Source organism: Bufo gargarizans, chromosome 2 (genome assembly GCF_014858855.1).
Source record: "Bufo gargarizans isolate SCDJY-AF-19 chromosome 2, ASM1485885v1, whole genome shotgun sequence".
Classification (NCBI taxonomy): domain Eukaryota; kingdom Metazoa; phylum Chordata; class Amphibia; order Anura; family Bufonidae; genus Bufo; species Bufo gargarizans.
The window spans coordinates 209850472-209874730 of NC_058081.1; the positions used below are offsets into that span (position 1 = coordinate 209850472).

The 24259-nt window shown below is 42.4% G+C and overlaps 1 protein-coding gene across 1 annotated transcript in view; it reads left to right on the plus strand.

The window, feature by feature from the left end:
* The first annotated feature begins 7185 nt into the window (after positions 1-7185).
* The window catches only part of LOC122927770 (kielin cysteine rich BMP regulator), a 138601-nt gene continuing 121527 nt past the window's right edge, over positions 7186-24259 (plus strand). The window contains exons 1-3 of the mRNA XM_044279949.1: positions 7186-7683; positions 7795-8018; positions 22877-23433. Coding sequence (XP_044135884.1) covers positions 7901-8018; positions 22877-23433 — 675 coding nt within the window. The 5' untranslated portion in view covers positions 7186-7683; positions 7795-7900. The remainder of the gene's footprint in view (positions 7684-7794; positions 8019-22876; positions 23434-24259) is intronic.

Sequence of the window (24259 nt, forward strand, 5' to 3'; positions counted from 1 at the left end):
CCTCTATAGTCACTGAAGCTGTCTGCTTTCTTACCAGTCCCCACTTCACCAGTAGTCAGCACATTCTCCTTCATTCACCCAGTAGTTACAGCAGTCCCCCTACTTCCTCTATAGTCACTGAAGCTGTCTGCTTTCTTACCAGTCCCCACTTCACCAGTAGTCACCGTATTCCTCTTCATTCCCCCAGTAGTTACAGCAGTCCCTTTACTTTCTCGGTAGTTACAGCAGTCCCCCTACTTCCCCAGTAGTCACTGAAGCTGTCTGCTTTATTAGCAGTCCCACTACACCCTCCAATTCATCAGTAGTCACCTTCACCCCCCCCCCCCCCCCCCCAATAGTCACAGCAGGGCCAACCTCCTTTCCACAATAGTCACTGGCATGGTAAATGAATTATTTCAACGTATTCTTTTCCTTTCAATAGTTATTTCTCAAGAATGTATGTTGGTTGCTAACACAAAATAGATCTTGTCCCAAAAAGCCATCAGATTTGAAGTTAAGTGACAAAGTAATGGTTTGGAGAGAAGATGCTGTGACCTTCCCCTGCCCCCACCACTCACCAGTCCCTTGTTTGCATTACTCCACAATAGATAAGGAATGGCATCCTTTTGTGCTTCATACACATAATTAGTTAGGATTTATCTTTCATTATTACTTAAATCCTGTCTTCAAAACTGAAGTAGAAAGTTTCACTAAGACAAGGGAGATCATATATGTAACTAGTCAAGGAAGAAAATGTAAGTGTGGACAACTGGGAGTTGATTTTTATCAGTGATTTCTTTATGGCCTACAAATCTTTATGCAAACTATTATGTTTCCCACAGTTTTGACTACACTTTGTTTCTTCGACTACACTTTATTCTGCTGAAAGCTTCATATACTGTTTAGAGCCACTCCAGATATTATACAAGACCCCAAGAAAAACTTAAGCAGGGAATTAAAGCTCCTCTTTATTCTCAATATCTATTTTGTATAAGCTGCAAATTATAAAAAAAACTATAGATGAGTCAATCGATTCTAAATAAATCAAATTCAAACCAAATTTTCCAAAAATACTGAACAAATTCAAATCCAAATTTGTTTTGGTGAATTTCTCAAAATGGCATCATCCATTTCAGATCAGAAGACAGAAAAGATGAAGAAGGAGGATCACATAACCCCAAGCAGGCATTTTCCGCCAAAAATCTAAAAATTTTTGTACCATATTTTTAAAAAATGAAGCTTAAAACATCCTAGAGCGTAGTTTGTTTTATAAGAGGCTGTGGGTTTCAAAGCCATATACAGTACGTCACTGTCACTTAATAAAGAGCTTGAAATGACTGCCATACAGTCCAAGGAGACCCTACAATGTCATCCACAACTTTCCAGGGCAATTGGAACACTTTTGATTTGGGACAATTTTATTTGGACCCAAACCAAATCGAAACTGAAAGTTGTTTCCCACTTAATCAAATATGAAACATATTCAGGTATAACTGAAACAGCCCAGATATAGTCACTGGCATAGCTGGGGGAGGGAGGTGCTGGCGGAGCATGTGCCAGAGTGCTTCCATGGTGGCACCAACAAGCCCCTCTGCCTTGTCAGGGTATTTTCAGCCATCACTAGGAAAGTAAACTGAAACTCCGTCCTATATTAAGTAAAGCCTAGCTACGACTCTGACCTGGTTATTCAGTAGGGTTTCTGTAAAGAGAATCTATGTGTCCTATTACACAAGTTGACAATCAGCCAAATGAGACATAAGAACACCTTCCCCCATGCATTACCCCTGTAAACATGTCAGTTAACAGTCACTCATTTATCTGCTGATCAAAGCTTTTTTGCAGGCCAAAAATAATAATTATTGGCAGCAGGGAGATTAATTTTTATTGTCCATTTGAGTTTTATAAAGCCAAAATATTCCACCGAGCTGTACAGGGGATGCACCCCAAGCAGTCCCTGCCCCAAGTGGGGTTTTCAATCTATTTTTTTTTATCTCAAGCCCTGGCACAATTTTCTAAAACTGGTGATGAAGATCAGAAGATATCTACTGGTAAACATGGCTGTTTATGTAGAACAAGCAAGAAAAAACCCAGCATCGACCAAAAATTTAAGACATTTATTTCCACCTCTATGGTGGATCATTCATTGACAGGAGATCCAAAACGCATAGAAAGTTTTATATGTCTGTTGTTCCAGGCATTTAGAGGTGGAAATAAAATGCTTCAGTTCTTTATGGATGCAGGATTTGTTCTTGCTCATTCTATATCATGTGTTACTTTCACATCTCAGTGCTTCCAATGGTATTTATAGCAGGTAAGCTGTAATAGGGTGCCGTTTGACGGGGGTGGTTGCACCACTTTCAAATTATGGCGCTCACTCTCTCTCTCTCCTCTTTCAGAGCGGGCTTCCGACCCGTTCTTACAGCGTCCCACGTGACCAGCTGGATGGCAAGTCGCTGGTTGATGACATGGGTGCTTGGAGCCGTCGGGTTGGTGGAAGCTGATGCAGCTGAGTTGTTAGTTGCTTGAGCCCGTCAGGTTACCAGAACTTAGTACAGCAGAGTTTACTTTTTGCTTTGTTTGATTTTGTTCGGCAGAGTTGATGCACAAATGGACGATGGTATAGGGTTTCTTCCTATAGTTGAAAAAGTCCTTTTTTTTTGAAGGATAAAAACCGCACCAGTAGCCTTGGTCTAATCCAAGGCTACTGAAATACTGTGAGCCAGCCTATATCATTATTTGATACATCTGAGATTTAATGAAATGTATTACGGAAATTCTCAAAATTGTACATTATGGCTTTTACTCTTAGGAAACCTTACTTATCCTATGTCTGGTGTACAGCTGAAAACCTACTTTGATGTACTGTTATTGGCCATAGAGTCCTTCAGTCAGGGGCATACACAGCTCTCATAGGGCCACATCGCCTCGCCCACTTTACCACTACACCTGCGTCAATCACTCCCAGGAAATGCAGAAAGCAAAGCGAATTGTCCAAGATTTCTGATTTATATTTTATTTTTTTCTTTATTAAGCAGGCAAACTTTTAATTTAAAAATTGTAATAAAAAAGTCATTTTCAGTCTCATTAACTTTATCCAACTTCTATGTCAGTAAAGTGGAAGATGTGTTTTATAAACATGGCATTCTTTCTGACTACTGAATTTCTCAATGTATTTACACCAGATAACTGGCATACATTGACAAATTTGCTTCCTATTACAAAGCTGGCTGCCTGCTGCCACCACTAGGGGGAGCTGAGTTCATAGGAATTTATACAATTACCATGGAAGCTGTAATCATTTGTTTGCACTGTGCTCTGCCTACCTGCATGAAAATACAGTGTTTTCACATCAGAAAGAGGAGTTCAGCACTGAAATCAGCCAAGCAGTCTGATCCCCAAGTCATGCAGCAGTCTCTTCTGCTTTTTGATGACTCTGCTGGCAGGGTTTCCCAGGGCCATTCACCTAACCCTGCCCCAGAAGTGGAAGAGATTGAGTGCACTGATGCCCAACCACTTATGTTTCAGGATGTGGACATGGAAGGACCAGCACAGCACGTCTCTGATGATGATGACGAAACACAGGTGTCAACTGTGACTTTCTGCTGTGTGCAGACTGGCAAGGAGGGCAGGGGTGAAGAGTTGGTGGAAGATGATGTGGAGCATGATGAGGTCCTCGACCCCACATGGAATCAAGGTCATGTGAGTGACGTGTGCACTTCGGAGGAAGAGGTGGTGGACACACAGCACCAGCTGCACAGCAAAAGAGGGAGCAGGGTGCAAAAGTAGTGGCCGTCCCCTAGCCAGTCCTCTACCCAGCAGCGATCCCTGGCCCTGAATGCCAGCATTTGAAAATTCCTGACCTTTGAAATGCTGTCATTCCGTCTGGTGGACACAGAGACTTTTAAAAACCTTATGACGGTGGCTGTCCCACAGTACGTGGTTCACAGCCGTCACTACTATTCCAGGCTAGCCATCCCTGCCCTGCACAACCAAGTGGCGGACAAAATCAGGTGTGCACTGCGCCCTGCCATCTGTGGCAAGGTCTACATAACTACCGATACGTGGACCAGTAAAAAAGGGCAGGGACGTTATATCGCCATAACTGCACACTGGGTAAATGCAGCGGCGGCTGGGCCTGAGGCGGATAGCAGTTTGGCGCATGTCCTACCACCACCGAGGATTGCAGGACATTTCTTGTTGCCTCCTGTTGCCTCCTCCAACTCCGCTTTCTTCTCTACCACCTCCTCATCCGGTCAGCCTAACACCTTCACCACCAGCTTCAGCACAGCCATGGGTAAACAACAGCAGGCTGTTTTGAAACTCATCTGTTTGGGGGGAAAAAAACACACTGTGCAGGAGCTGTGGATGGGCATGAAACAACAGACCGATGAGTGGTTGGTGCCGCTGAGCCTCAAGCCTGGCCTGGTGATGTGCAATAACAGGCGAAATCTCGTAGCAGCTCTGGGCCTAGATGGTTTGACGCACATGTGCTGAATTTGATGGCGCAGAGGGTCCTGAAAAATTACCCCGATATGCAGAAAGTGTGGACCGTCTGTGCTCGCTTTTGGCGTTCTCACCCTGCTGCTGCTCACCTGTATGCGCTGAAGTGTAACTTCGGCCTTCCTGCTCGCCGCCTCATGTGCGACGTACCTACAAGGTGGATTTCCACCTTGCACATGCTGGCCAGACTGTGCGAGCAACAGCAGGCGATAGTGGAGTCTCAGCTGCAGCACACACAGGTGAGTCGCTCTGTGGAATAGCACCACTTCACCACCGAGTGGGCCTCCATGCGGGACGTGTGTGCCGTGTTGTGCTGTTTCGAGTACTCCACTAACATGGCCGGTGCCTATGATGCAGTCCTCAGCGTTACTATCCCACTTCTATGTCTCCTTGAGAAAACACTTTGTGCGATGAAGGAAGAGGATGTGGCACAGGAAAAAGAGGAGGAGGAAGACGTTTATCAGGCCAGTCATTTACAAGTAGCTCCGAGGGTGGGTTCCTGCACTGACAGAGGCCAGGTACACAACTGTCCAGTCAGGGCACAGTTATGCAGGATGAGGAGGAGGAACCGTCTTCACAGCAGGGTGGCACCCAAAGCAGCCTTTGGGAATCAATGGAACGTGGCTGGGGGGATACCGAGGAGACAGACGATACACTTCCCACAGAGGACAGCTTGTTGTTGCCTCTGGGCAGCCTGGCACACATGAGCAACTACATGCTGCAGTGTCTGCGCAACGACCAAGTTGCCCATATTCTAACTTGTGCTGATTAATGGGTGGCCACCCTGCTGGATCCCAGCTACAAGGACAACGCGCTGTCCTTAATTCTGTCACTGGAGCGTGATCGGAAGATGCACGAGTACAAGTGCACGCTGATAGACGCGCTGCTGATGGCATTCACACCTGACAGCAGGGGCTCAGTGGAAGCACAAGGCAAAGGCAGAGGAGGAGGAGGAAGTTGCCAACGCAGCTGGGGCACCGCCAGCACCTCAGAAGGGTTAGCATGGCCGAAATGCTGAAAAGCTTTGTCAGCACGCCACAACAACCAGCACCACCAGCTGATACGGAACGTCTTAACAGAAGGCAGCATTGTGGAGCAGTATGTGTGCACACGCCTACACGTACTGACTTCTGGGTCTCCAAATTGGGCACATGGCCTGAGCTTGCCCTTTACGCCTTGGATATGTTGGCCTGCCCTGCAGCCAGTGTATTGTCTGAACTTGTGTTTAGCCTGGCATGGGGGGGGGGGGGGGGGGGGGGGGGGGAGATCGCAGACAAGCGCAGCCGCCTGTCCACAGCCAATGTGGACAAGCTCACGTTCATTACAATGAACCAAGCATGGATCCCAAGGGACTTGTCCGTACCTTCTGTTGAGTAGACAGTTATACCGGCCGCACCCAGCCATTGTTATACTCCAGAGCACTTTCTCTTTGCATTTCCCAATGTTTTGGGGTCTTCCCAAATAAAGAAATATATATAAAAAAAAACTGTGTTGGCTAGCTCCTCCTCCTCCACCACCGCTTCCACCTACACCGCCATGTCTAACGCTTCAATCTCCTACTCCACTTTGACCTCTGCTTCCTAGTTAAAAAAAATAATAATATATTTTTTTTCTATTCTATGTTATTTTAAGTCTTTTCCCTATCCACATTTGTTTGCAGGGCAACTGTCCTGCTCTGACCCCCATTTTGCTTCTTTTTGCAGCCCTCTAGCCCTTTGACCCGAAGTTCAGGCGAACCCGGCGAACCCGAACATCCACGGGTCCGCTCATCCCTATTAATGACACATTTGTCAGTATGTCATATGCTATATGAAATCGCTGAAATCAGACGAACCCCCTTTAAATATGATTGTATTGTCATTCATAAGCAAGATATATAGTTGTGTTCTATGGTTGAGACACTTGCCATAGTACTGTATTCTCCAACCACTTTCCAAAAGTAGATAAAGAGAAAATGGAAATGACAAAACACATTAAATAACATTAAAGAGGACCTCTAACTGGTACTCATGTTACAATATTAATACCTGGCAGTGTAGGGCATTACTAGTAGATGTCAGGGTGCTTTTTTTTTTCAGATGCGCTGCTCCGTTCCTCCGGTGTGCATGAAAATGTCTTCTTATTATGACTTCTAATATGACACCAGCATGCCTTTGTGCCTTGGACGAGGTCCAGGAATAGCTATTTTACAGCCTGGACTCATCCGTACAGGAGACACGTAGAGAGGTTAACCAGACAGTTTATGGATCAGACATTTTTCACACAGTGGCTTCTATTGCAAATTTTAACCACGTCATTCCTAGAGGACATATAGGATTACAAATAAATCCGTAAGTAATAACTTCTGATCCACTTTTCAAGGTATGCAGACATGAATGCTCAGCCTCCCATTCATTCCCATGCACCCCCTCACTTATAAGTACTACTGCTATATAGACACGAGAAAAGGAATTTGGTGTGCATTTTAGAGGTGGGGCCCTGGAGGGGAGGAATAGAAAGATAATGAGAGGGAGGGAAAGAGACTTAGAGCATCTCAGAGGGGTGGGATAGTATAGCAACAAAAAAAAAAACTGAGGAGGGATAGGAGGAGAACTAGGGAAGGATTAGAAAGAAAGACATAGGCATAATAGTGTTGAGGGAGTGGTAGAAAAAAAAAATCTAAGAAAGGGGAGGTATACAAGAGAGGCACACAAGGGAACAAAGTTGCAAAAAACTAACCAGTCTGTTGCCAATGTTTCTTTATGGACAGGGCTCTGCAGTCTCTCCATGCAGACAGGAGCTGCAGCTAAAAGGCAGCAGGGTTGACATTGGAAAGACATCTGCACTTTAGGACAGGACAACTCTATCCCCTATGCAAGACCAAACTTGTGACTGTCTGCCCATCATTATCAAAGCCAAACCTCAATTTTTCCTTCTCTGCATAGGGACTGATTGGGACAACACCTCCTCCTTCCTCACTGCTTGAACCTCAGGGTCAGTTGTGGTCCAGCCCAGGACAAAGACATCACTATTTGTGCCCTGAAGCTACACAAAGGCATCTTCCTGCGGGTCACCTCTGCAGGTCCTCAGATCCATTCTGAAAACCATCCTCAAATGGACATACATCTATACACACTAGTACTGGACCCAGAACTTATGCATTGACTGCAGCATGTACTACTGTGGAGACCCCAGTTCTTATATGGTATTAAAGCAGTACTATGTGTGAGTTGTCTCTAAACCTCATTTCATAGTGTGACATTACTCTGGTCACATTTTAGGTGTGATGCCCTTCAGGTTTCATCTGAAGCCTCTTTGATTCCATCTCCCCATTAGGATTGCTGGTACATCTCACTGTCCTACTGCCACAAAGAAGAGGTCCTTCCAGGGAATAGTCTGAATTTGGCATGCAGTTTGCCCTGCTGATGCACACATCTGCACCATGCTGTCACAGGGATGGACATTTGCTTTGCCTCTCTTATTCATGTCTGTCTGTTGCCTGAGCCAAGAACCAGGTGACCAGGATATGGAGCTTCCACTACAGTACTATGATGACAATGGTAAGTACAAGCTGACTGGCCTGAAGGTGGGGAGGTGTACTTACTGAGTGATCAGTTTTCAGGATATCTTTTGATTAACTGTATTTACATGAATGAACAGGAGATAAAACATTTACTAACGTATTTATAAACCAATTCATGAATTTGTCAGCAAATATTTATACAAATTGTAAACAGTGGAAATAGCATTTCCTGAACAGCCTCTGGCTGCAGCTATGCTATTGCTTGGAAACACTCCTTTTTTCAGATTTTATTTTATTATAGAGAAGCCCATAAGAAAACATCTGAAAAAACTCCATGCCCGAGTTATCTTAAAACAGTTTGGCTGTTCATAAAGTTTTGTAAAATATCCAGAGAAATCATCCTTTATTTTAGGATGAAGTGAATGTGTGTGTACTTTCAAATATTTCTAGCAACTGTTTAAATGAATTATGTTCAAGTAATGCTTAATTTGGATTCCAGGTGGTGTTACTGTAGGCGTATTTATTTATACTAGCTTAGAGGAACCCTTCAAAAACCTGCTCTTAGGCATAATGAAGTGTTATTGATGTACTGAAAGTCTGAATAAATGATTGTGGCTATAAATCAGAGGCATAGTTTGGATGTCCTGGGACCAGGTATAATAGTGGGCCCTTCATCGTATTGCCAGTGATAACATTACATGGGTCTCTATGGATACCATATGTATAGTTTGTGGGTGTTTAGAGTGAAACGGTATTATAGAGTCCATTCCACCCTTAGGTCTTATCTCAGGAGATAACAGCAACTATACTATAAAAACGTTGGAGGCATACACAGTGTGTATATTAAACCATTTACAAGTGATCACTATCCATCTGATCAGAATGCGTCTGACACCCTACTGATCAGCTGATCTTCAGTAGCTCCATTGTTGGAAGTTGGCACTGGAACCACACTGCTCCATCCGTTTTGTAGTGGACAGAACTGGTGAATGCAATGCTGCTCTCACTGAAGTTATTGGGAGCAGTAACCACCTCCATCCACTGCACAATGGATGAAGCTGTGTAGCTCCAGTGCCAACTTCCAACACCTTAGAACAGCTGATCAGTGGGGGTGGGGGTTACCTGACCTGTGCAGATCCTGAGCATAGGCCATCACTTGTAAAGAGTTGGACAACCCCATTTAATTACCAGGAATTCTTTTTCTAATTCTTATGCTACTTTCACACTAGCGTTTCTTTTATCCGGTATTGAGATTAGTCATAGGATCTCAACACTGGAGAAAAATGCTTCAGTTGGCCCCCATTCATTGTCAATGGGGACAAAATGTAATTGAGCAGAACAGAATGCTCCAAAATGCATTCTGTTCTGTTTGGTTGCGTTCCCAGACCAGAGAGCAAACCACAGCACAAGACAGATCCGTCGTGACCCACAATGCAAGTCAATGGGGACTTTCAATTGAGTTCATGATGGATCCGTCTTGGCTATGTTAAAGGGACACTGACAGGCCCAATAAGCATATTTAGGTATATATATCACAGTATAGGTCTTATAAAGTATATTAAAATCATATAAGTATAACCCCCTGTCCACCTTATAAATACAGAAAACTGAAGTTTTATAACCTGGTTGAAGCGTCTTCAATCTGCCCAAGGGGCGGCGTTTCATCTCCACTTGCGCCCAGCCAGCCACCCCCAACTGCCGTTTTGAAGCGCCGCCCAGCTCATCAATATTCACTTCGCTGGGCGGCTACTACTGTCCCCGACGCATGCCCAATACAATCCTACGGGCATCGGGCCTCCGTCTCATCTTCAGCGAATGCGCCTGGCACCCTCACTGTCCGGGATCACATCGCGCCTGCGTTCAGTCAGCATCTTCGAGGCCGCTTCAGCCTCTTCGGTATGCGCATGCTCTCTCACACCTCAGAATGGGTTAATACTAGAGGCCGATGCCCATAGGATTGTATTGGGCATGCGCCGGATCTTGTGCAGTCGGGGACAGTAGTAGCCGCCCAGCGAAGTAAATATTGATGAGCTGGGCGGCGCTTCAAAACGGCAGTTGGGAGCGGCTGGGCGCAAGTGGAGATTAAACGCCGCCCCTTGGGCAGATTGAAGACACTTCAACCAGGTTATAAAACTTCAGTTTTCTGTATTTATAAGGTGGACAGGGGGGATACTTAGATGATTTTAATACACTTTATAAGACCTGTACTGTGATATATATACCTAAATATGCTTATTGGGCCTGTCAGTGTCCCTTTAAAGTTAATACAACCAGATCCGTTCATAACGGATGCAGATATTTGTATTATCAGTAGCGGAAGCATTTTTGCTGAGCCCTGCAGGATCCAGCAAAAACACTAATGGGAAAGTAGCCTCAGTTGTGTGCAGTACTGTGTCTTGTCATTATTCATCCATGAATGACCTTCTTAGTTTAATATGCAATTTATCTAAGTTGAAGGGGTTTTACAGGATTTAAATCCTCAGGTTAGGTCATCATTGGCTGTGGCCTCTTTATTGTGAACCAAGCAGAGCACCATACATACTATAGTGGTTGTGCTTCATAACTTGAATGAGCCTGAGCTGAGGAGCATGTGACTGATGGACATAACATCACAGACCTAGAAAGAGGCTGCCGTGATCACCCTCTTCAACAGATGATTGTGGAGCATCTGAGGTTCCAGGATTCCGACCACTGCCAATGAGAAATTAGATAGCATAGCCCAGAAACCCCCTTTAAGCTGGTTATACTCATTAACTGTTGGCCTAACACATGTTCAGGTACTCCACCATACAACTCCACCATAAACATGTATGCTCAGCGCAGCTAAGTGTGCATGTTAATTTTCAGTTAGGAGAGGGGACTAAGACACTGAAACTCCTCTGCCAATAGCTTATCTCCCATGGGAGCAAAGGATTGGGCACTTTGAAACCCAACATGTTGATCCCTCTGAGTAGGGCAGAGAAATTAGAAAAAGAACAAACAGATCCAGGTGCTGGTTTCAAAAATGTAGAATATTTCTCATGGGACAACCCCTTTAAGGTATAGTGATTTGCTCACAATGAAGGCTGCTTATCGTCTTGCCTACTGAGATACCTTTCACACTAATAATTGCTGAAATGTATTTTAGTGCATCTACTTAAAGGGAACCTGTCACCTAAAAAACACCTCCCAAACCGCCAGCATTACCTTAAAGTAGCCAGCAGTATGTTCCTAAAGATCCTTTTCTTCCTCTGGCCATAATGCACTAAAATCTTGAAAAACAAACTTTAATCCCCTGCACGCGCTATGTAACAGCAGAGTTTGAAGTCAAGGGGGCAGCGGCCTCCTCATTTCAAGTCACACTAAGCCCGCCCCTTACCCGTCCTCCCTTCACTGTGATTGACATCCTGCTGTGAGGCTAGGATCGTGCATGCGCGGTGCACTCCTTGTCACTGCGTTCCGGCTCCCACACTCAGCCGACCGCTTTTCTCTCTCTGTGCATGGACAGGCTTTTTCATCGTGCGGGCGCGTGCTGGGGCATGCGCATGAAGTCCTTCTCCCGCGGCGCTGCAATGATTTTTTTCTAATCCAGTGAATGTGCGCTTGCGCAACGCCGTACATGCCCTCCTCTAGATGATTCCTGTGCGGCCGCGTCACTTCCGGTATAGCATTTTGGCAAGGTTTAGAAATCTGGCAGAACACCGTCTCAACACAACCAAAAACACTAGGAAAGGCTCACTCAGCCAATTACTGGCCTTACCATTCGCCTGCCTTAAGGGCCCTTTACACGGGCTGAGAATAGAAAGATCATTGCTAACGTCTTTTCATAGTAATACTTCTTTGCGATGATCTGGCGGTGTAAATGTAACGCCAATTGCCCGATTGAATGGTTAGTGCAGCACAAGAATCCTCATTTCCCAGTGGCATATCATGTTGTCTAAACACGATCTGCTGCTGGGAAATAACTATGAAGTATGGGGAAGAACGATGGCATTAGCGATCGCTCCTCCCCATACTCTGCTGCAAGTAAATGCACCAGTCTCCTCCACTAGTAATCAACAGATTGTCATGAAGAGGCGCTTCCTTCCAGACAATCTGCTTGTACATTGTCCATTGTAAAGGGACGTTTATCCAGTGATTGGCTAAGGCCTGCTGATCATAGGCAATAATTAAGAACAAGCCATTAGTTCTCGATCATTGAGCATTTACATGCAGCAATCATCTTCCCTGTATCACCATTGTAATTGGTTATCCCCATACGGATTCATTGTTTGCCAGCAACAGATCCTAATTTACACAGGGTGATGTGCTGCCAGCAAATGAGGATTTTATGTGGCGCAAAAAAGAATATCAACAAACAGGCATTTTACTTGCTTGTCAGGTGATCGTGGCACATTTAGATGGGGAAATTACTGGGAACCAGCGTTCTTATGAAGGCTCATCCCCTATATTTGCCCCGATCCTTGGCTGGTGTAAAAGGGCCTTTAGTCTGATATCAGTCTGTTTGTGCATAGGGTAACCTTTTTAGTCTGAATCAGTCAGTATGAGCCTTTTCTTCATTGCAAGACAAACAAGTATGAACCACAATGTATATATAAAGTCTATTATAGATATGACCTAGCTATAGGGCATGGTACGGATTTGACCACAGTGGTAATTTCAGTTATACTTTGACATCCTTAGAGCACAACACTATTTGGCGCTGTTACCAGCTGGGGAATCACTTGCAGTGGCCAAATGACCACATGTTGCTTGGTGACCCACGGGTTGGAAAATACTGCATTAAAGGAGTTATCCCATGATTACTATAAAATATGAATATCAGACATCATATAGTACATGACAATCTTAATTTAACAAAGCTAGAACCAGCCCTGTACCTCACACGGATCCAGAGATCTGCCCATTCATTGCTCTGCTGGATTTATATCAAGCTGAGAGCTCAAGGGGAGTGTATTTTCTGCTGGAGCTAAGGGGGCGTGTCCATGCTCTCCCAATCAGCTCGGGAGGCGTGTCTCCGCTCTCCCAATCACAGCTCAGGAGGCGTGTCTCAGCTCTGCCTATCACAGCTCAGGAGGCATTTGAGGGGTGACACTGAGCATGTGCGGCCTTCTCAGTGTGCAGGTCAAAGAAATAAGAAAAAGAACAAACAGCAGGTGGCGCTATACATATACTTATTGAATAGTTCAGCATCTATGCTGCATTTTGTAATTTACATGCAATTACAAAAGTACTCAGATCCAGGTGCTGGTTTGAAAACTGTAGAATATTTTTTGTGGGACAACCCCTTTAATGAACTGCTGTTTACGTTAAAATGTTGATCTTCATTTTAACATGCATGCAAGTCTGGGTACCCCTTACTTTAATAAGGTCCATCAAAGTAGCCCCATGCATTGTGCTGCAATGTTAAATGCACAGTATAAGGGCAGTGTGAGTATCCCCTTGGAACCTAGGATCTAGAATCTAGTTTTTGCAAACTTGCACTTACTATCTGCTAAAATAACATATCCTGTTCCTTAAGAGAGACAATAGTTTTTTCAGACTTTCCATTGAAGGTCAGATCATTGGGCTAATAATTGCTAGCAGACTAGAAGGGGCATGTTAGTAATATGTACTTGTACTAAGAGCCTCCATTTCCGCTCTGCTTTGATCACTTATTTGTAGGATTGTGGGAAATGAACAGCATAGCAGTGGTGCTTTACAAATACAGGAGGCTTTTCCTTGATGCTTGTCCCCAAATTCCCTCTTAGTGCTCTCCAAGGAAGAGAAACACAAACAAACGTTGGATGTAACTGGAGTTTCGGAGACTTTGGTTAATGCTGATGAGGAATGTGTATATTTGTAGGGGTGATGTGTCTTTGAGCACAGGCAGTAAACAATGTTCAGGGCTGGAGCGACACAACATACATTCAGCCGCGTAATCCTGCCTTTCGTTTCAAGGTTTTAGTTTGCAGAGTAGTCTTGTCAATACATAGTATTACTCATCTTGTTCTGAACCGGAGTTAATGTCTGTATTAAGGTAGATTCACATATAATGAATTTGTTGGGGGAAATCCACAGACTCAAATCTGCACCTAATTGCATGGATTGTGGTGCTAATTCACCATTTTGGCACCCAGCCTGCCAGAATCCATAATGATGAGGGGCAAGCACCTCGAAATAGCTGTCTACAGATGGATATCTGGCTTGGCTCCTTTCCCTTGTCATGTCCCAAGGATTGTAAAAAAGTTAGATTGTGACTTATAGTCAGCCACTTCCACAAGGTGGCGCTAGTGAGGTGGTTCTCTTTTCTAAGGAGATACCTCTTTGTATACTGTAGAAGCTGAAAAATATAGTTGTGGGAGGCTGTGTATCTAATGTGTGCCAGATTCCCCCCTCCCAAGGTAAGTTATATGGAGGCTGGTCTTAACACATGCAGTCTCCTTGTAGTAAGCATCAAACAGCATGTGACCACCACACAATTATAGAGAGGAAAACCTTTATGGATACCCAATTTTCTTTCAAAAGAATGCTCTGATCTGTCCAAATATCTGCAATAATGTCACTGCCCAGTCCCTGCAGGCCTGGCATTTGCACAATTCATTCCCACTTAGTCCACAAGAATACAATGTCTTGTATGCCTGAAGAGACACCTGTAGCTCCCTAAATATGCTCCTACTACTAAAACTATCAATTATTCAAAAGTATTAACAAAATGAGTGTTGCAATGCTGAATGTATTTGGTCACACGTGGCTCCCTAGCTGGTAACAGCTTGAAATACTGTTGTGCCCTAAGGATGTCAAACATGGGGAGAACATACAAACTTCATGCAGATGTTGTCCTTGGTCGGATTCGAACCTAGGACCCAGTGCTAACCACTGAGCTACCGTGCTGCACCATTTTCGGTTGTTCCAAGTGTTTAGTAGTAGTAAAAGACTGACATTTCATATGCCAAACTTAGTAAAAAGTCAGTTGGGCTAAGATGCCTTAGGCAACACACACGTCTTGTGCTGTTAGTGCAATAGAAACTGAAATCTATGACCGCTAGTTTTCTATTATAATAAATGATGTTAAATGTGTCAGGTCAAGGAGGCCTGTCCCCTTCGGTCTAGTACTGCCCACTTTTTATAAAAGTGCTGTGAACAGCAGAAACTCAATAAAGCTGTAAATTCTACAGTCTACAATCAGAAAATAAAAGCAGACAAAAAAAAAATGTATGTATAGTTTTAAATAGCATAAAAAATAGGTGATACATTCCCTTTAAGAGGTTCTGCTGCTTCTTTAGTTGTTGATTAGTACTTGCCCCTCCCAAGTGTCAGACATTGACTGCGAATGTAAAGGTCTTTTTGATATTGGTGACCTTAGACTATAGTAGCCTGATCTTTGGTAGGTGTCTGAAGGTTGTTGGTTGATGTTATGCAATGTCTGGGTCAGGTGCAGATAATAGTCTATGTTTGTTAGTGACGCCAATTGCAGCGTGCACAGGGTACAATCACAGGGACCTTCAAAGATGTTATAACGCACGTCCCAGTTTAGGAATGCCAGAGTGGTGTAATGTCTCTGTATGGTAGTGGTGATTGTGCCAATGATGTCTCCTACCTGGGTACGGCAGGACTCCTGGCTCCTGGCTCACTTGCAATAAATTGAGTGTAGTGATAGTAGGAGTAATAGAGGGATTTTGCAGCAGTAATTGAGATCCAGACATTTGGTAAAGTTCAAACTCGTCTTTACTGAGAGTAACTTTCTTCCAAGCAAGGTACAGCTTTAGTCTTAGGTCCCAGCAGGCATTGGCAATGGTTGGCATTTGGAATTTATCTTCTGCTCTATCACCCTGGAGCTTGCAAGAAAGGACGTCTGCTTTATAGCTCTAAACTGTGGCAGGAAATTGGCTTCTGCACTTTCTATCTTTTGCTGTGTGGGGACTGACTAGCTGAAGAGAAATGTGGCTTCTCCTAGGTCTCTGGACTTTACTCACAGTTATCTACTCATGGTATGCTTTTTTCCTGGAATTCTGGAGTTGTCTGCTTGCTTCATCCAGCTGAGACTGCAGGGCTAAGGCTGGGGATTTGATCAATGTCTCAGCCGAGACAAGATCCTGGCTTGGTTCCCTATATCTGGGAGCTCCTAACACACACAGCTTCCCCAACAGGGGTGGCTGGCACACTGCCTCTAACTTCTTTCCCTCCCCATGCTGCAGGATGTGGGCACAGCCCACTGTGCTCACAGAGGGGGGGGGGGGGGGGGGGTGGCAAAGCTGAAATGAACTATTCCAGCTTAGATGTACTAAGTCCTTACCAGAACATTGCTGCCACCTGCTGGTGAACATGTAAAATGACAACAATTATTAGATTTAACAAGATTTATGCATATCTATGAATGACATAATGTAAAATTACATTAGATGAAAAGGTTAAGGATCTTAACAGATTGTAGAGGGGTAGAAGAGTTTAGTAACACACTTCTGGCGTGTTACATTAGTGGTATGTGTCTGAGGGTTAGCGGTTGTTGTTTGGGGGGTAAGTGTCTGAGGGTTAACGGTTGTTGTTTGGGAAGGTAGGTGTTTGAGGGTCAGCAGTTGGTGTTGGGTGTTTGAAGGTTGAACTCTACTGTAAAAGCCATTGCGTTATATTAAATGGGTTATTAACAGTAAAAGCGATAGGATTGCATTATTCCTTGTAGATAGGTTATTCTAGCTATCATGTGACATTAGCACCACCAGGAGAGCTGAGAATCTGGGATTGAAGCCAACCCCCTTCTCATCATGAACTATATGTGCTGACTTATTCATAACAGCTGTGTCATAGACCGCAGACATGCCATACCAAGCTATAATATTAGGAGATTTGCAGAAAAGTCTCTAGTTGATGTAGTGCAAGATACCTGCATGGCAACTCTGAATTCTGGAGACCAGCTGTGATCAAGTTGCTGCCAGAGACCCAGGCGTTCGTTAAGTAATGTTATATTAACTATTACTTGGCTCTGCTGAGTAGTTTGTTAGCTTATTTGATCTAACTTCTCAATTGGATGCATTTTATACTAAGTATGAAAAAAAAAAAAAAGATAAATAGCCAGCTCACCTCCGATGTCCAATATAGCTGTGCACGAGGCAGACCCAAGTCAGTCCATGTAGTAAATTCAAAAAGAAAAGAAGGCTTCAGCACCAAGCGTTGGTGCTGAAGCCTCCTTTTCTTTTTGCATTTTATACTAGTTTCATTTACTCCAATTACATACACCTACTAATTCTTAAGGGACCTCAATTGTGAAAGAGGAGTGTACCAACTGTCTCCGGATGACTGCCCATGTCCACTGAAAACAAAGCCAGTATCTATCTATCTATCTATCTATCTATCTATCTATCTATGTCATGGCTATATGTCTATCTATCTATCTATCTATCTATCTATCTATCTATCTATATATCTCATATCTATCTATTCCCTATCTATCTATCTATTTACCTATCTCATATCCATCTCATATCTATCTATCTCTCATATCGATCTATCTATCTATCTCTCATATCGATCTATCGATCTATCTCTCATATCGATCTATCGATCTATCTATCTATCTATCTATCTATCTCTTATCTATCTATCTCTCATATCGATCTATCTCATATCTATCTCTTATCTATCTATCTCATATCTATCTATCTATCTATCTATCTATCTATCTATCTATCTATCTATCTATCTATATATATCTCTCATATCTATCTCATATCTATTTATTCCCTATCTATCTATCTATCTATCTATCTATCTATCTATCTATCTCATATCTATCTATCTATCTATCTATCTATCTATCTCATATCTATCTATCTATCTATCTAAAAAAAGCAAAAATCTGGCAGCACTACATCCAACTTGAACAAAAAAGGGTGCATGCCCAAAGAGACTAGACTATTACCAAATAAACAAAGTAGCAAAAAGGCAGCACTTCAAAATTAGCAAAAAATAAAGAAAATGCTTTTATTCACCTATGTAGATACGCAACGTTTCGGCTCTTTTTGGATTAATAGTAGTTATTAATAGTAATAGTAGCTCCAGTTATAGGTCTTCAACACAGTGAAAGCCAGATATCCCTCAAAGGAAGAAAAACCAAGCAAAGGGGTGTCCCCATTATAGAGATCACCGGATCCACCATATTAAGTGGCCTCTATATCAAGATCCAGTTCTGTTACAAGCCTTAAGGATATAACAAGTGAAAATACCTAAGCCAGTTATGCACCCACAGACAGCTGTTTCAGGGTGTTGCCCCTCATCAGTGTGGAGTAGGATTCTTAAATGAAGCTCCGCAGTATTTTTTGTAGCTGGTCTCCCCAAGATCAGCGGTTGTTTTGTTTGAGTAGTCTCCTAGGCATTGCTCCTGGTTAGCCAGAATCCTACTCCACACTGATGAGGGGCAACACCCCAAAACAGCTGTCTGTGGACGGATAACTGGTTTAGGTATTTTTCATCGTCGTATCTTTAAAGGCTATGTACACCTTTGGGGGCATTTTTTTTATTAGTGCATTGTACTTATTTTGAGCTAAACTCATTTTTTTAATTGGTCTTTATTAAAAATATGGAATACTTTTTTTGTGTACAGAGCTGAGATGCTGTAGTAGCAGCCTGTAGATTTTCTGTCTTTTCTGTCATCTGAGGAGCTGACGGACCCCTTATCTCTGCTCTCTGACATCATAAACACTCATTATAGTTCAGTTTGTATTAATGTGGATTAAATAAGTGTTTATGATGACCTCTTAGTAGTTTAGAGATATGGTTTATTACATGACCAGCACAAAGTGAAAGTGAAAGTATAATTCACACAGCTAGAAAATCTGTTAACCCTTTGTGATAGAACGGCTAAATATTTTTAATAAAGGCTAATTGAAAATATGATTTCTAGCCAACAATTTGTAAAAGGCAATCATAAACAAAGACAAGACTTATTCATAAAGATAAATTAAACATTCAGTACCAGGGAAATAGATCTCTTTGCATCAGCATCAGCTACCTTAGCTCAGACCATGAATTATGTGGCGAGGACAGGGTCTAAGTAAGCATGGAAGGTGGACGTGTTCTCTTTTCCCTTGACCAAATTGAGGAACCAGTATGCATTTCCTCCCCCGACTCTTCTTTCTCAGATTATCTGAAAAATATAAGGGTACAACAAATGGTTATGGTCTACCCAGTATGGCTTTCCAAGCCATCGTATTAGGGATCCACAAGTTAATCAAGGGTCATAAAATTTTGCTGGGAATGACTGCAGAATGCTTTCAAGGATCGGAGGAGCTCTTACTATAGCTCCCACAATGATCTGGATAGCAGCTCAAATTGGCTGTTCTTATTCCCACTCCTCTCTAAACACACAAACAAGCTTATTAATCACTCCTTAAAACTAGAAGTAAACATAAGCTAATCATCTCAGAGTTCCAAAATTGCACAAGCTTGCACAGAACATCTTCCAGCTTTAGCTACATTTAGTTAAAGTCCCCAATAAACCCTCTCTGTGTTAAGTAAGAGAAATAAGCACATACAGTGCCTTGCAAAAGTATTCACCCTCATTGACTTTTTTCGTATTTTGGTACTTTACTGCCTTAAAGGGAACCTGTCACCGAGATTTTGTGTATAGAGCTGAGGACATGGGTTGGTAGATGGCAGCTAGCACATCCGCAATACCCAGTCCCCATAGCTCTGTGTGCTTTTATTGTGTAAAAAAAAACGATTTGATACATATGCAAATTAACCCCAGATGAGTCCTGACCCTGACTCATCTCACATACAGGACTCATCTCAGGTTAATTTGCATATATATAAAAAAATTATAAAATAAAAGTACACAGAGCTATGGGGACTGGGTATTGCGGATGTGCTAACGGCCATCTAGCAACCCATGTCCTCAGCTCTATACACAAAATCCCGGTGACAGGTTCCCTTTAAGTTCAATGTTTTGTTAATCTGAATTTTATGTGATGGATCAGAACACAATAGTTTAAGTTGGTGAAGTGAAATGAGAAAAATATATAAATAAAACAATTGTTTAGAAATAGAAAACAGAAAATTGGTATGTGTGTATGTATTCATCCCCTTTGTTAGGAAGCCGATAAAATGCTCTGGTGCAACCAATTACCTTCAGAAGTCACACAATTAGTGAAATAATGTCCACGTGTGTGCAATCTAAGTGTCACATGATCTGTCATTACATATACACACCTTTTTTGAAAGGCCCCAGAGGCTGCAAAACCTAAGCAAGAGGCATCACTAACTAAACACTGCCATGAAGACCAAGGAACTCTCCAAACAAATAAGGGACAATGTTGTTGAGAAGATCAAGTCTGAGTTAGGTTATAAAACAATATCCAAATCTTTGATGATCCCCAGGAGCACCATCAAATCTATCATAACCAAATGGAAAGAACATGGCACAACAGCAAACCTGCCAAGAGACGGCGGCCCACCAAAACTCACAGACCAGGCAAGGAGGGCATTAATCAGAGAGGTAGCACACAGACCTAAGGAAACCTGGAGTATCAGTACATAGGACAACAATAAGCAGTATGCTCCAAAGAGTTGGGCTTTCTGTTAGAGTGGCTTTCTGTCAGAGTGGCCAGAAGGTAGCCATTAATTTTAGCTAAAAACAAAAAACAAAAGCAAAACTAAAACCAAAAAGGCATGTTGTGAGTTTGCAAAGAGGCATGTGGGAGACTAAAATGTATGGAGGAAGGTGCTCGGCCATCAAAGAAAACGCTATGTCTGCCGCAAACCTAAGACATCACATCACCCAAAGAACACCATTCCCATAGTGAAACATGGTGGTGGCAGCATCATGCTGGGGGGAGGTTTTTCAGCAGCCAGGACTGGGAAACTGGTCAGATTGAAGGGGAAATATGGATGGTGCTAAAATACAGGGATATTCTTGAGCAAAACCTGTACTACTCTCTGCATAATTTAAGGCTAGGACGGAGGTTCACCTTCCAGCAGGACAATGACCCCAAACACAATGCTAAAGGAATGGCCTAGTCAAAGCCCAGATCTCAATCCAATAGAAAATCTGTGGTCAGACTTAAAGATTGCTGTTCACAAGCGCAAACCATCCAACCTGAAGGAGCTGGAGCAGTTTTGCAAGGAGGAATGGGCATAAATCGCAGTGATAAGATGTGGCAAGCTCATAGAGACTTATCCAAAGCTACTTGGAGATGTGATTGCTGCAAAAGGTGGCTCTACAAAGTATTGACTTTAGGGGGTGAATAGTTATGCACATTGACTTTTTCTGTTATTTTGTCCAATTTGTTATATGCTTCACAATAAATAAATAAATAAACATCTTCAAAGTTGTGGGCATGTTCTGTAAATTTAATGATGCAAATCCTCAAACAATCCATGTTAATTCCAAGTTGTGAGGCACCAAAATACAAAAAAAAAATCGAACCATACAGAGAAGGAATCTCAACCTTATTTATAACAAACTAGAGCACCTTATCGTTAAGCTTTGGCTACTACTATTAAGGGGTGGATTCTTTTCACCATGAAAAAGGTGGACATAGGTACAACCACATTCAGAGCTCACTCTAAGAAAGGAGATGCTTCATCATGAGCTGCTGCAAAAAATGTTCCTCTGAAAACAATATTAAAGGCAGCAAGATGATCTTCAGAATGCACCTACGTTAAAAGGGTATTCCAGGTACATTAAGTTATCCCCTATGCACACAATAGGGGATAACTATTAGATCGGTGAGGTCCTACTGCTGGGAACCCTACCAATCACGAGAACGGAGGCAATGTACTTACTTTAGCTCCCATGAAATGAACAGAGCGTCCGGCTGCAGATGCACATGTCCGCTCCATTCATTTCTATGGGAGATAGTTGAGTACAGAGGTCGGCTATCATCAGAATTACCATAGAAATTAATGGAGCGACTACATACATGCATAACCGCCTGCACTGTTCATTTCAGGGGGGCTGCAGGGCCCCGTTCTTGTGATCAGTGTTGGTCCTAGAGGTAGGGCCCCCATCGATTTAATAGTTATCCCATATCCTTTGGATATAGGATAACTTAATCTAACCGAAATACCCCTTTAAGTTCTATTGGTGTCTTTCAGAAATTGATCAGGTGTGTGTTATGCTACCTAAGAGCTGGTGCTAAGTGGTTGCCTACCGAAGAATACGGCACGATGTGCAGGACTCTTGATTTTATATATATATATATATATTCTCTTAAGCCAACAAAAGACCCAGAAACAAGGTCTTAAACTGAAATCCAAAGAAGTAGAGGATAGCAATCTACTAGAAGCACAAGGCTGTTCTTCTATTGTAACTTGATTCTGAGTTCCTAACTTAGTTGCTTCATTTTAGACAGCTACATTTCCTTAAGAGGTATATAAAAAAAAAACATAACTATTATACATTTCTCTGAGCCACAAAATGTATAGCAGTTTTCTGGTTTCCATTATTAAAGTGTTAAAACCTTTAAAGTCTAGAAGTTTCACTTTATTATCACGAACTATAATCTTAGGTTCATGGGGTGTATAAGATATGAGGATTCTTGTAGACTGTTATGTAATAAACAGTCCTACGATTATTTACCGCCAAGTTTCTTCTTCAGTTGGAACAGCACATTTAATGATTTCTCTCTTTGTTGTAGGGTTAGCCTTTAATAAAATAATGAATCCATCAGTATTCCTTCCAAGAGTTATGATACATGTACATGCCATGTGTTTGGATGAAATCTATCATTTTCTTCAAGTTTTTTCTCCTTTCTCTCATTATGACCATGGAGGGAAATGTTTAACAGATTTGTTCATCTTATGCCTTTGGATGACTTGTATGTATAATTTGTTTTTCACCAAGTATATCAACCAAGGATACCAAGTCATTCATCCAATTTGTTTGTGTATTTATTGGTGAATGGTAAACCTTTATTAATTATTCTTTCCTATTTTTTGCAGTTATTGATCTTTTGGAAGCTCTGAACATTACTCGTTCTATCAAGGGAATTACCAAATCCAAAGGGCAGGACCATGGTTCTCCAGCCTGGAAATTCCGTCAACGTGCTCCTCATTTAACACTACCTTGGGATTACTCTGTTTATCTTCTATCCAGCACACAGGGTTCCATTGGCTTCCATTTTGTAGCTAAACAGGCTAAAAAGAACCAAGGAACATTACTAGCCTTTTTGTCTCCAGCAGCCACGAAGAGAGATGGACACCCTCTTCTACGCCTTATATCTGACACTCAGGCAGACCAATTACTTTTGGAGTATCGTACCCCACAGACCATGGAACCTGCTTCCCTGTTGCTTCCAGGTGGATCTCCATTTTATGGCTCCAAATGGGCAAGACTTGCACTGAATATTGACATCCACAAAGTAACCCTTTTTCTGGATTGTGAAGAACCAGTAGTGTTTGGTAAAGAAGGAGAAGATGAATTAATTAGCCTTATTCTCCCTCTGGATCTTCAGATCAGTTTTGCAAGCACCCCAGGAAATAAGGAGAGTAAATTTTTGGTAAGTGCAATTTCAGTTTTCTCATATATCCTTTCCACTAGCTAAGCATCACACTGAAATGGTTATAACACCATCATCAAGAAGGTAGATGCCTGGAAAATCATGTTAGAATGTCTCTGGCAGGACCATGTGAGAACATCTTTCCCAGGCCCACTGTGTGGCCATCTACGGCATGTTGCCAGTTTAAAATTTACTAAATATATTTTTTTGTGTATCATTAGTTAGAAGGAATGGATTGACATTACACCCCACTCTCCTGTATACATGCATACTCCTCTTGCTGAGCATACATGTATTCTGAATAGGTAGAGGGAAGTAAATTGCTGAATAATGCTTCTCCCTTGAAAACTAAAGAAGGCATATTGAAATCTAAGTTCCATGCATGTTGATCCAGTGCAAGATGAAGATAAAAATCCAACTTTATTCACAGTCCATTAAAGGGGGTTTTCAGGAGTTCAGTATTGATTACCTATACTCAGGATAGAAAAAAAACACAGGTTGAAAGCAGCACTACTGTACCATATAGATTCTTCTAGGAATGCACCAGCCACCGTGGAACGTCATATCCACTATGGTTGCTACATAGATATTCCAAAAAAGTCGATGGCAGCATGTCCTCCTAAAGTTGTTTATTCACAAAAGGTCCATAACAATGTACAAAAAGTGCCAAAGAAAAATGCAATGTTTTGACTACATTGTAGTCTTTCTCAAGTTGCTTGAGAAGGACTACCATGTAGTAAAAATGTTGCATTTTTCTTTGGCACCTTTTGTACATTATTATGGACCCTTTGTGAATAAATAACTTTTGGAGAACATGCTGCCATTG